General features: G+C 41.0%; 1 protein-coding gene across 3 annotated transcripts in view; it reads left to right on the top strand.

Moving 5' to 3' along the window:
- The first annotated feature begins 2,809 nt into the window (after positions 1-2,809).
- Positions 2,810-14,208, top strand: part of plppr2a (phospholipid phosphatase related 2a) — a 61,458-nt gene continuing 50,059 nt past the window's right edge. For 2 of the 3 annotated variants that reach the window (XM_084743801.1, XM_084743804.1), the window contains exons 1-2: positions 2,811-3,592; positions 11,103-11,224. In XM_084743801.1, the coding sequence (XP_084599927.1) occupies positions 11,156-11,224 (69 nt within the window). In that variant the 5' untranslated portion in view covers positions 2,811-3,592; positions 11,103-11,155. Of the gene's footprint in view, positions 3,593-11,102; positions 11,225-14,208 lie in introns of all 3 variants that reach the window. The other variant, XM_084743803.1, reaches the window with a different exon arrangement.

The following is a 14,208-nucleotide window of genomic DNA, read 5'->3' as shown; positions in this document are numbered from 1 at the left end:
TTTACGAGCATTATTGGATTCATGGTTGTGCAATGTGCATGAATGAGTAAATGTGTTAATGCATACAGTATATAACTTGCATCCTATCGGCTGAATTTCTTTCTTTCACACATCAAGCAAAAAAAGCAAGAGCCAACCTTTTTCTATTGTCCTTTCTTTCTCGTTCTTTTGTCCAACTACATCCTTCTGTATCCCTCGCTCTCAGTTTTCTCTTTCCACCATTCAAGGACGTTCAGGAGTTTGGGGGGTTTCCATTGTAGGCTCGAGGATGATGCTAGCAGCCAGAGAGGGGGATGGACAGAGAGATGAAGCATGGTATAAGGCCGGGAGGAGAGTAGACCCATGGGACAGGCATCCAATGTGTTGTAAACCATAACAGCCCCATAACAGGCAGATTTCTCATTTCCACGATGCTCTGGCCATATCTCATCTCCCACCATGACAGTCCCACTGAGACCCAAACGAGCCAGGACAGCACAGTCAGCATTGGAGGAGGGGACCTAGTGGGACCTAGTGAGGTGGTGATTTGGAAGGACTGACAGGGAATGGCGATTAATTTCAGTGACAGATTATTATGGAACAAGGCCCAAAAAAACATTTGATTTGATTCTTTTTTGAAAGGATTCTGAATTTGGGAGATCATTAGTTAGTTTTTACATTCAAGCTATGTGGATTTGATCAGTTTTTCCTCTTTTGATGTTTTTCCACATTGAGATTGCTAACCATGTGAACTATTTCACCACAACAAGACTATAAGTCAGTGGCTGTTATCGGTGTTCTTTGCTTCCTTCTTGATGTATTGTCATTCATAAAATATAGATCAGTAGCTGTGTGCACATAAAAAAGGGCTAGTGGCTACTAATGTCTCTGAGGTAATGCTATATTAATGAAGAGTGGGCAAGGCAGAAGCCACCAGCAGCCTGGCCAACAGAAATGCCTGAGGTTAACCTCTTGATTCATTTAGCACCTCTGGGTCTCTCTGAGCTGCAGGAGTGCACCTGTCCTCCTGTTAATATGTGCATTATAGAAGAGGATAATACAGTGTGCTGGTGAGGAAGTAGATCAAACAACCTGTTTCTGATCAAGCTGTCTTGCTAAAGGTAATCGGATCTGACTTTGTATTTTAAATAAGGCACGTTTTGCTCTGATTTTTCAGGTTATTTTTCATTGTCTTGACTTGTACGGTGACTTGAGGTTACATGAAAGGAAATTCTGTGATTTGGTTAAAGATCAAAGTTAAGGAGTGTATTATTTAAAAACTATGTAGACTTACATACATAGAGCTGGTATAAAGCATCTCTCTCTTTTTAAGATTAAAAGAATAATTTCACTTTTTGGGAAATACCTTTATTTGCTGTCTTGTCATCTGCAAAATGAGAAGATCACTCATGTTTTTAGACTATGTTAGCTTAGCCTAGCATAAACACTGTTAATAGGTCGAAATTTTGCCTGGCTCTGTCCAAAAGTCCAAAATTCATCCAAAATCTGCCTACCAGCATGAAGATGGTTTATTTAATCCATGCAAATTGTAAAAATTTGTATTTACAGGAAATTACATGCTGTACTGGACAAATTAAAATGTTGACCTGATGATGGTGCTAGCTGAAAAGCTAAGTAATCACCAAAGTTATTACAGGTCATCCTGAGAGAAACGTGAATGCCTAACCACCTCATGGTGGTGATAGACAAAAAGTCGACTCTGCCGTCCTTAGAGCTGTGCTGCTTGTTTGACTAAAAAGCTTTCATCCAATATAAATTCACTGCAACCTCCTCGTGGTCTTGTCATCACTGCTATAGGCAGTGGTCTCCTCTCTGCAGCTGTCAGTATTGCATTGCCTCGACCCTCTATAGAGAAGTTTGAAATAGCAGGATGATGGTGATTTTAATAGCAAATTCTGTCTCTTTCAGCTCTAGTTGATTCCTGCATAACTCCAGACTCTCAGTCACCTTTAACACTGACACACACGCACATGCTGTCCAGTCAGACTGGTCAACCTCTCCACTCTCTGTTACCAGCTCTGACCTGTGATGTTACATGTGCTCCTGGAGAGCTAGATCAATAACTGTGTATCATTATCCCACATCCAGAGTGCTGAGGTGGAGGTAGGCAGCCAAGCAGCCTTACATGCACACACACAGAGGGAGAGAGAGACAGAGACAGAGAGTGTCATGTTTCTGTCACTTCAGAGGACATTACATTGTCTTACATTCATTTCCTGGAGGCTTACCCTAACCCTTACCACAGCGACTATTTACCTAACCCTAATCCTTACCCTAACCTTAAAGCAGCTATATGTAGCAATTTCTCATGCAAAAATGACTTCCTGTAGCAAGTTAGAGCCATAGACTGTATATTACTGTCTATACGATATACTAAATGGTTGAAGCAAGATGTTTCCCCCGTGCCTCCGCCTCCCCAGACTTGGGGAAGCTCTGCAGGCTGCAGGAACACTGCAGGAGTGCAAGACATGCTCAACATTGTAATATGACACTAACAAGTGACTACAAGTCCTTCACTGTAAGGTGATCGACTTTTTAGTACTGACAATTGTCTGTCAATGTAAAGTTAAGCTTGTTATAATGAAAACAAAAGCAAACTGCTATGAAAATACACTCTCTGGCGCTTGAGTTAGAGTGACTGCCTACCAGACTTCATTAACATATTGCTGAATTTAACTGTTATAAAAATCTTCCCCCTCTAAAAGATTATAAAGGATTTCTTGCGAATCATTAACATACACTTCCTTTAAATATATTACAGATGTATCCTTTAACCTAGACTTAACGTTACCCTAACCCAAGTCTTCACCCTAAAATTTAATGATTTACGTTATGGAGACTTGCATTTTGTCCCCCACAAATTTATGCCCCCACAACATGAGTAATTCATGTCCACGCACATGCAGCCTTCTTTTTTCCATAGTCTGCAGTGTATGGGTCAGGTTCATGTCCTCTATGTCCATTCACGAAGAGGAGGAGAGGAAAAGGGGGATGGAGGGACAGAGGAGAGAGGGAGGAATGGATGGATGGTGGGAGATAAGGGGAGAGATGGACAGAGGGAGAGAGAAGGGGAGGGATGGAGAGGGGAAAACAAGCTTTGAATACAAATGAGCTGACACACATAATGCATGCCCTCCCTCTCTCCCTCCCTCTTTCGCTCTCACACACTCTTACTCCCTCACACACATGTTCTTGCCCTCTCCTCCTCTCCTCCGTGTCTCCTCATTGGACCGTGCACTGCACAGGAGGTAATTTCAGCCACTTAATTTATTAGTCATCACTGGTTGTTGGAACAAGCTAATTAAAAGGAGGGTGAGTGTGTGTGTGTGTGTGAGTGTGTGTGTACTGTATGTGTGGAAGATTTGGAGACACAGACGCTGCTGCTGCTGCTGCTGCTGCCGTCTCTCACGCTTCACTGTGGAGCAGGAGGAAGCAGGGGAGAGCAGAGGCAAGAGAAGAGGAAGAGAGGAGAGACAGACAGCTGGGTGGAAGGAGATTTTCACACCACTTTACCATCATCTGATCTGACATGGCCACCGCATAGGAATCTGGTGCCACGGCAACCGTCAGCTTTGGCGACGAGGTATCCAAGGTAAGGAGGGAGGGAGGGATGAATGGACGGCAGGTTTTCCTCTCCTCTCCTCTCCTCCATGTGATTTGAACAGCCGGTCTGCCTGGGGTGCCAGCACAGAGCAGTCATGTTGTGGAAGTCACTGTTTTGCATTTTCTGCGCTTTAAGTGAATCTCTTGTTATCTGCTTCTTCCCCAGGTCTTTGAATGTGCCTGTGGGCGTGTATGTGTGTGTGTGCTGTGTTGGGGGGGAGTGTCTCTCTGTGGTATTCTGTGTTTGCGGTGGTATTCCCCAAACAGAAGCTCTAATTATCCGGCACTGGGTAAATCCTATTACGGTTTTACTCTCCCCCTTGACTTTGCTCTATTAATAGTAGGGAGGGAATACCTTATAGGCAGAGGTGTGGGATGTTTGTTTGTTTGTGACTCAACTCAGATGTCAGGTTAGGTGTATTGTCCGTGGTTGTAGCCGGCGTGTGCACGAGACGAATGGCTTCCTCTGCTGCATGTACTTGTGGAATACATGTGTGAGTGTGATACAGCTTGGAGTTGAAAGATGTGACAATGGCAGGCAAAATTGGGCACACACTCACACTAAAAATAAAAGAATCCAAAGCTACATGAGAGCTGAGGGATGTGAGGCTTTGCTCAGATCGACAGTGACAGCTCTGGGCTGCAGGTAAATGGTCAAGAAAAAAAAAAAAAAAGAGGGGGAGACTATTTCCATCACTGCTCCACTCTGGAAAATGTTCTGCAGTCATAGTCTTGAATATTTAGGTTATGGCAGAGTTATCTCTCTGGATTTTGCACACAGAAATGGAAGAATGGCTGACTGACAGTTGGCATTTTAACGCTGCATTGCTGCTGCACCTTCTCCTATGTTACTGCTGCACGAATGTGGACTTATGCATAAAAGAATAATGTGATATTATACTCTGCAAGAACATTGTTTGGCAAGGCTGGGATGACTGTAAAATCAAGCATAATACAGACTGCTGTGTCCAGTTTGCCTTTGTGTGTGTATGTGTGTGCTCACATGCACAGGCGTGTGTACTGTATGTCCTGGGGCAGGGTGGTGGACTGCAGAGGCAAGAGAGAGGCAAGAGAGAGGACATATGGCTGGCTGGGTCTCTACCCTTTGACTGGAGTCCTCAGAGCAGCCGGAGATGTCCTGCTCTCCACGACGTGTGTGTGTGTGTTTGTGTGTGTGTATGCATTCAACTTTCCCCTCTGCAGCTTGCTTTGCTCTTCTCATCTCCTCCATTTTGATTTCAGTTCCCTCATGTTTTTATTCTGATTGGTGTGTTGTGTATGTGTGTAATTTTCTCCTTGGCTCTTGTCCCCGGCTCTGGTCTTTCTTTGTTTCCTCCTTCATGTGACACACATCTGTCCATGTACCCGTCTCTGCCTGTGTTGACAGGTTGATTTGGTTTTCTCTGATTGATAGATGGACTATCAGATTAGCCCCCCCTTTCACTTGGCCCCCAGTAATCAGATCAATACCAGCTGGACTGCCTCTTTTTTCCACTATACAAAGACATGCACACAAATCTGAGCAGTTTAGAGCCTGTTTGGCAGTAACATCTTTCTTAGTGACATTATTAGGGTTATTGTTTGGGGGTTTTCCCAATACTGGTGCTAAAATGAAATGTTGCTTGAACCAATACTTTAAAAAAAAGAAGCACAAAATGAAATAGTGTGAAAGAAATGCTTTTTTTCATTCCTAAGGGAATTTTGTCTTGACATTGAATAATTTATTAACTATTAGCATTGTACAGTTTACTTAAATGAATAAATAAATACAAAACATTTAAATTTATGTAACAAATTTAAATAATAAATGAAACCTAATCCAATACATTAACTTAACACTAAACAACAGCTACAGTACTAATAACAGCATAACAATTTTTTAATTGGTATTGTTGGTATTCTACAAACTACAAAGAAATATTGTCATATTTGCTATCCTGTAGTCATCATCACCAAAGGTCTCCTTATCATAAATATAAATTTTAAGTTATTATGATGTGTAGCATCTAGTATTTGCATGTCCCATCTCCAGGGTCTGGAGTCACACCAGCAGTTGAGCATGGTGCATCCCTCCACTTCTAGGTGTATCTCTGTGTGTTGGCAGATGATTTCCCACTTTACACACAATTGTTTGGTTATTTCACAATTTGTTGCACATCCTGTCTGGTGGTGGAACCTTTTCAAGTGAAATACAGCCCCAATTTAGATCATTTAGTTTTCTATTTCTAACGTGTTTGCAGGAGCTACTAGCTAACAGGATGTTGATAAGGCACGCTGGTTAATGCATCTGTAACGTCTGACCAGGTGTGTGGTACCAAAATGAGGCATCATAATCTGCATTGTGATTTGGTCCAATATGTTCAGATTGAATTGGTGCTGTATTGGCGCTGCCTTTCAGTACCTAATATTAGATAATATGGATGATGAGAACATGGTAACATGGGCATATGATTCAAAAGCTCGCCCGCATTGCATCCTGGTATATGTAGGCACTTTTGCACAGCTTGTTGATGAGAATAACCCAGTTTTCTTGGTCAATATGGCACACACTGAATTCATTTTATGACATGTACCATCAGTCGCGTGAAAAGTGGCAAAGTTTCCCTTTAATGTCGTTAATACAAGGATAGTCACATGATCTGTGTAAGTCTCTAGCTCAGTTTCAGAGGCCAATTTTCTTTCCTACTATTTAAGCTGCAAACTTGTCACCCAAATCAGCACGTAGAGAAAGCTTCTGCGAAAAATTCACCAACACCAAATATGCGTGGGACAGCTCAGGAGTTTGCGTACACCAATGGGAAATGTAACAAGCTACATAATTCCCATTCTTTAAGTGAAATCGTCCCGTACTCTGTGTCCCACTTAACATTATCATTATCATCAAAAGCTTCTCTGCCTCATCTGTGGCCACTTGAGTGGTTTCTCCCGAAACACAGTTTGATCTTTAGGAGATCTGCTACCACCAACTCACATGCGTGTACTTTCTCAGCCGGTGGCCCAAACTGTGGGAGGGAGTCTCTTTGTGCTACCTCCCACTGAGGGAATGAAACACAAAGTAACACTTCCCATCAGCCCCTAGTGGAGAAGAAACAGGAACAATTCCTCCCTCTGTCTCTCTGTTTCTCTTTTTCTCAGCGTTGGTTTCCGTTACCTGGGGCTGCTGCTTGTTCACCCTGACAGCTACCACTTTTTTTTTTTTTTTTTTTGGACAAGTCTCACACACGCATTGTGCACATGCACACACACAGAGTCCAACCAACCCTTTCTAAAAGCAGTCTTGGTTGGCACATTGCGTTGTTCTGAGGGCTGCTAAGAGCTTGGCTTCATGCCTTATTCATCCCTCAGGCCTATTCTTTCCACCAGCGTAGAAGGAATTAGGAGGAAGAAAGCTCTCTAGCACACAACACACCACTCACCAGCAGAATGGAGGTCAACCTGACAACTTCTGGGAAACAAAAAAATCCTTCTCTCCCTCTCATCTTGCCTCCTTCCCTTCCCTTCCCATCCCATGGTGGTGGTATAGATGGGATAGGATGCCAAGTCTACTTACAGACATGTGACCTTTCTGCAGAATTCTTTCATGAAACATATTTTTTGTCGTTTAAAACACAATAACATCTGAATTAATAAAGTTCAATATACATTTTGAGTAGATGTATTGAAATATGTAATTTACCACAGCTACAAGATGTTGGAAAAGCTTAAAAATTCTTGAAAAGTGCTTGAATTTGACTTTGGAAGAGGGTAAGAATCCTTAAGAGTCCATGTCAAGGCTCTGAAAACAGAATTTGTGCTCTAAGTTCAGTGTGCAGTGTGATGGATATAAACCTGAAGACCAGCACTAACTCTAGCCGAACACTCCTACTCACTTTTGAAATTGTTTGCAAAGTGTGACAACAAGCATCACACAGTACATGCTGCTGGCACGTCTTCCCTTTTGTCCTCGGTAGTACAGTGTTGAAGCCTCTGTCCTTTGTCTGTTTTTATCTGTTTGTCTACTCTTGTCTTCTTATTTTTCTTCCATTTCATGTGAACACACAGTGAGGCATAGTTGTATTTTTGTGGGCTTTAGGTTTAGGGTTTTTCGTTTTCTGGTGGAGTGTAAGATGAGAAGATTCCATGTCTGCTTGATTGCGCCATGGTTAGTTTAACTGGAAGCAAAGGGAAACGTTGATAAAACACAAATTTTAATTTAGACTAGCCCACTAAAAGTAAACACCATTCAGAAAAAGTCAAAATAGAGCACAATTTATTAATCAGTGGGGTTAAACATTGACCAAGAAAAATATTGGGCCTTATGGAAGAACTACTTGCATGAACAGATACGAGTCATTTAGGAGAACTTGTCACATTCACCAGTTTGCAGTTACAGGTCATGTTGCTGTGGCGTGTTTTTAAAGCCATTTTTGAACCTTTTCTTCTTGTCCACTCGTTTTTCCCATTCCTCAGTTTTAGTACCATTGATGAAATATGCGATATGTTCCGATGTTAATGACTGGTCACCAAATACATGCACAATATACCATACATCTCTTAAATAAACTGTCTCTGTACTGTATTTGTTTGGGCTCAGACTGCAGGAATTGTTAAATCCTAATCAATTTTGAAATTGGTACGGTTAGTGAGGTCAGGTTAGACAGTTTCAATTCAATGTGACTGCAATGTGATGGTCTTGTGACAGACTGGAGAGCTGAGCTAGCATTACACAGTTACAAAAGTTACAATAGACGTCGCTGTCAGAAAATGCCCCATTGGGACGAAAGCCTATTTTTCTGTCAGCCTGTTATCCCAAAGCAAATGGCCATTGCTCCAAAGGTCCATTAACCTTTTTCACAGCAGCCATTTTGACAGGAGATAGTACGATAAAAACAGGTATTAATGATACTAAGTAAGGTTCAGTTCCTTCAGATCAAACAGGGTCATTGTTCTGCTTTTATGAATGATGAGTCACTGGAAAAGCTCTGCTGCACAAAATGGAATGGAACCTTAATTAGCATAATTTGTAACACTTGTGTTTATCCTGCTGCTTCAGATCAGTTAATAAACATAAAAAAAATAACGTTTATCTAATAAAACAAATAAGCATTATAGTGCTCATAGCTCATCAGTCTTTGAAATTGTTTATTTAAAAATTAATTGACTTAATGACTAAATTAATTTGGTGTAAGGATTGACAGATAAATCAGATACTTTACAGCATTTATTAACTGCTGGAACCTTTGTCTTCATGCAGTCGCTGAAATGTCGGAATGATTTCTAAATGTAAACTATAAACCTATCGTACCAGGGACCAAATGAACAGTCTGTTTAAGTTAGTATGAAATACACATTTTTACAGAGTTTTTGCTCCTCTTCAGCTCATACTTGTCTTCCCCTGCATAGCTCACAGTCTGATCCTACTGCACTTCACACAGCCTGACATGTTGCCACACTAACATCAACCTTCACTCTCTTACTAACAACCTAATTTTCCCATCATACAAAACTGGCATATCTGTCCTTCCAGTTAATTTATTTTCATTGTTAATTAGCAAATGGTTGGAGGGATATTCTCTATCCGGTCCCTGATAGCCCAAGTTTAGTATCACAGCTGTAGTTGTAAGTTTAGTGACTGCTGGCCCTGTCCATGGTGCTGAAATCACAACATTTAAAGCGATTTTTTGGTTTTGCAAATTTCCAGTCTTGAAATAAAATGATGAGAATTTTCATCCAGGTCGTTAAAGAGCAGTGAACTCCAGCCACTCTTGAATTAATTGAAATAAATCACACATACGCACATAGATATGTGTATAGATATGCATATACAAGTCTCTGCTGCTTGGGCCTTTGACTACTATTCTTCCAGTCTACAACCATTCTCACTCAAAAACTGTATAATTTTCCCCTGAGAGGTTAGTATCACAGCTGTAGTTGTAAGTTTAGTGACTGCTGGCCCTGTCCATGGTGCTGAAATCACAACATTTAAAGCGATTTTTTGGTTTTGCAAATTTCCAGTCTTGAAATAAAATGATGAGAATTTTCATCCAGGTCGTTAAAGAGCAGTGAACTCCAGCCACTCTTGAATTAATTGAAATAAATCACACATACGCACATAGATATGTGTATAGATATGCATATACAAGTCTCTGCTGCTTGGGCCTTTGACTACTATTCTTCCAGTCTACAACCATTCTCACTCAAAAACTGTATAATTTTCCCCTGAGAGGTTTTTATTAGCACATCACACACCTTTTCCAATTTGTTATATGTGTAGGATTTCTTCTCCATGGTTGTTAGTAAGCCCACACAGTTTTATTGTTGTTTATTCTCTGTATTACTTGCAACTAACCCCGTCTATAGTTACCTCAAGGAGAAACTTGTTGCCTGAGCTTTTGCTGCTTGTCCCTGTTGCTCCCTGCTCCCTAACTAAAAGCTGCAGGGAATGTGTATTGTCAGAGCAATACACATTTGTGTTTGGGATAACAAGCCATCAAACAAATGAGTTTACTGTCCAATTGGACATTTTTCAGACAAATGGGGATTTGGAATAATGGGCCATCAGAACAATGTCCAGTCCACCTTTTTTCATAATCTGTTTTTTGTCCAGTCACCCAGTTTGAGGTGAAAGACTGAAAAAATGTGTTTGGTTGATTATCAAACTTAGCCCAGTTTTTCCTTTTTTGTATGGAGTTCTTCTGGGACAGTTGTATAATGCATTTCTTCGCCAGTTACCATTTGACAGTAAGCTGACAAGGCTTTCGAATATTAGCCTACTGACATCATCAGGCAGGTTGCAGCAGTCTGTTGAGACCCATTGTGGCCATTGTGGCACTAGGATGTTCTAGTCTTGTTAGCATGTTACCAGTTAGCTTGCTAGCTACTGTACATCACCACCTAACTCTGCAAATCACCTTCACTTAGGTTCCAGCACCACTGGTTTTGCGAGGACTAATAAATGAACTGTTACACTATGGTGCAAATATTTGTTTAACCTGTGAAATATTAACTGTAGTACGCTGTAATAATTTACATATGCAGATTTATTTTAGAGCAAAATATGTGTTATTATTTGGTTGGCATTTTATTTAATAACAGTGCACTGAGTCTCAGGTACAGTCATTTACCAAACACAGAGGTAGATTGTGTCACAGTTGTCAGAATTTATTCAAATAATTTTGTTCTTACACCTAGGGCAGCTTTGATGCATCAACACTAACATAACTAAGGCAATTTCAATGACTGCACCAGTAAACTGTACAATGTACATAGCTCACAGGGCTAAGAATGAGAATATTAAATATTCATGGATGTATCATATAAATAGACAATAAAAAGGTACCACAGAGAAACAGTGTGCTGAATAAAATAAACAACAGCCATGTCGTGCTGAAAGAAAGATAAGACATCAAGGAGAGCTATCCAAGACTCATTTGTCCTGATTAGATTTTACTTAATCTCACACTCTGGACTTGACCTCAGCGTGGCTAGTGGACTAACCCGACTAACCCTCTTTCCTTCAGGATAAGGAGACAGAGAGCTGGACAGAGGGACGTTCACAGAAACAGAGAGAGGGATGGCAGTGGAGGAGAAGCCGGGTGTGAAGAGCAGCAGCTCCATTGTCCCCTGCTTCCTGTTTGTGGAGGTAAGAAAATGAAGTGGCTATCATATTGCTGACTGTTTTTCCTCCGATGTAAGCAACACATTTCAACATGAGAACCCACACTTAAAAGCAGCACAGGAATTTCACAGAAGCCCCTCAAAAAGAGAAATGCTTTGCAGGCACAGTGGTCTTGATACCCTGCAGTCATTACCCCAGGTGATTTAGCTGTTTTCTCCTCTCCTTCTTTCCTCTCATTATTGTTTTTGGACACCTGTGTCTTTGTTGAGATTCTGATGAAGGTGAGAAAGTGAGTGTGAATATGGACAGAAGTGTCAACGTGATATAAACTGTCATTGTTACCTGACAATTCTGTGTTTTACACTGCAGACTGGAGTCTCTGTTAACAGTGACAAACAGCTAGATCTGCTTTATATACACACATCTCCTGTTTATTGTGTTTCTGGTTGTGCTGTCTTATGCTTGGGAGATATCTATTTTCTCATACCTTCATACCCTCCTGACATTTTACCAGGGTATACGGTATTATGGTAGTATTTGTGTCACACGTGCAGCGTAACTTTATTCCCCAGATGCCACGTTTGTTGTTACCTTTATATAATCCAAGTGGCTATGGCAGTCCACCAATATGATGAAAAAAGGAAGACCCTTTAAGATAATAACTCATTATTTTAAGATATCAACTCTTTACTTCAAGATATGGCACACACTTTAGTAGGCAGTGTCATAATATAGACTGACCTCTAACTAACTTCCAGTGTCACTGTACTCAGTATTTTAAAAAAAAAAGGAAAAATGAAAATAAAATCATCCTAAACCATCAAGTTAAATTCATCGCATCATTTCTGTGGACTTAAAATCATTGCTTTATTTGATTTTATTTGCATTGCTGCCTGGGTATTTTGCTTTTGCGCCCTCAAAAATGCCTCTAAAATTATGAAATTCCAGGCTTGCTTGTTTTCCAAGCCTGGCTTATTTTTTAAATGATAAGGTTGTTGAGACCTGGATAAAATAAAGTACCTTCATCCTGTTGGTGTAATAATAGTGAGAGAAGAGTTTAGCATTATTGGACTTGTAGATGCTGCACATCTTGATCATATCTCTGTTCCTATTTCCGTTTTCTCTGGGCTTTTATCTCTGCGATTGCCTGTTCTGTCAGGGAAGAGAAACCTTTGTTGCTCAGAGATTTGACTCTCTATCTAACCCCAACTTGATGCACTTTCCTCACATCTCTGCAATCTAAGCCTCAGTGGTAAATATTTCAGGCTGAACAGTAGAGTTTGGGACAGCTCAGCAAACACGCTCTCTGTTGCTGACAGTCCCACTCGGTGTCACATATCCAGCCCTGTTCCAGCACCAGGGGCAGCTGAGGCTTTGTAAAGTGGCTACAGTTGTTCTGTGGCGGGTTGAGCGTTTTCCAGCATTTTTGTGAACTGCATGATTCATTGAGGTGGTTGCGGATGTCACAGCACAGACAGAGCGGATTTTCAGCAGCTGTACTATGGGATTTGGAGCCGTGTTGTACAGATCATGCCAAAGGTCATTTTCCATTGCAGACCCAGAACGCTCAGACAAACGCACAAGTACAAAGTGCACACACGTACAGCTTCATCCCCTGTGGAAAGCATGCTCTACATTGTTTGTGAGAGCAGTCAGACAGATGACTCAGAGGGCAATGGACGTCCCAGGGCCTCCACCAAATGGTAACTGAGGTGGAGAAAAGCATGAACTGGTGAGGTAATCAGACTGTCTGTAATCTAATTAGACAAACCAAGCAGTTCAGAAGCTCACTGACTTCAAATAAGCCAACCATCAGCTTTTAGGCTGGAGTCCCCCCTTGCATTCAGAGCATTGTTCTGTATAATATAAGTACGGACTCAAGCATCTTCTGGAGGCAATCGTTCTCCCCATCATCCATTAAGTCCTGATTACTGACATCTCCAAGAGCATTATCCTGTTTATACCATGGTCACCTGCCAAATACAAAAATTAAGAGCATTTATTCAAATTTTCATGTAATTTACCACCAAAATCCAAAGTTGGATTGGCACTATCTTAATATGTTTTTGGAAGATCGGATATCAATAATTTTGACAGTCTTTAAAAGATACCTGTTTTTTTTTCAACATACACTGTTTTTTTAGTTGGCTACAAGTAGATGTACCATGACCTGAGTGGGATGTTGGTGCACCTCAGGAGGTTCTCACCTACTATGTCTCTTGTGTATGTTTGCACCCAAAGGAAGGACCAGAATACAATAGTCACACTAACCTGGTCCGCCCATGTGAGCCAGTCTGTGAAACACTGGTCCCTTTGGTTATAATACACTGTAAAAGCACTCCATTAGGCCACTCCGCCATATGCCTCCCACACATCAGCTCTGAGCCCTGAGGTCTCAGTCAATTCCCTCGCTAACTCTACGTCTATGTATGTGTGTATTTGTGTGTGTGTCTGACAGAGAGGCAGAGAATATTTCTATCTGTATGTACTGGGATGGAGAACCTTAGCGAGCAATCAGGCCCAGGGAAAAGAGGCCAACAGCTGTTACCTGTAATGGAGGCCAGTGAACAGAGTTTTCTACTTCTTGTGGAGATGACAGCATGAATGTGTGCGTGGAAACCAGTTTATTGTCCCTGCATATATTATCGTAAAAACATATAGATTGAAATAATTGACTAAAAGTGACTGACTGAATTGATTGTTTGTTTGTTTGCTTAGTCCTGCCCCTCTCCGTACCTATATTGTGATGATGGCGGTCCTACATCCTTTATGTGTTTTTGATTTCAGACAGATGTAGACAAAAGCAGACATTTCATTTATTGCCAGTAACTTTTGATTTTGCTGGCTGCATTAACTTCACATGTTTTTAATGTTTCAACTAGACTTTCTTCTTCTTCTTCTTCTTCTTCTTCTTCTTCTTCTACTACTACTACTTCTCTTTTAATAATATTTAATAATATTTTATTTGGGTGCAAGAAAAAAACAACAGAGTACAGCACATCCTTGCC

This window comes from Lutjanus erythropterus, chromosome 19 (genome assembly GCF_056507025.1).
Source record: "Lutjanus erythropterus isolate fLutEry1 chromosome 19, fLutEry1.hap2, whole genome shotgun sequence".
Taxonomy (NCBI): domain Eukaryota; kingdom Metazoa; phylum Chordata; class Actinopteri; order Lutjaniformes; family Lutjanidae; genus Lutjanus; species Lutjanus erythropterus.
This window is presented reverse-complemented; position numbering and strand designations above follow the sequence as displayed.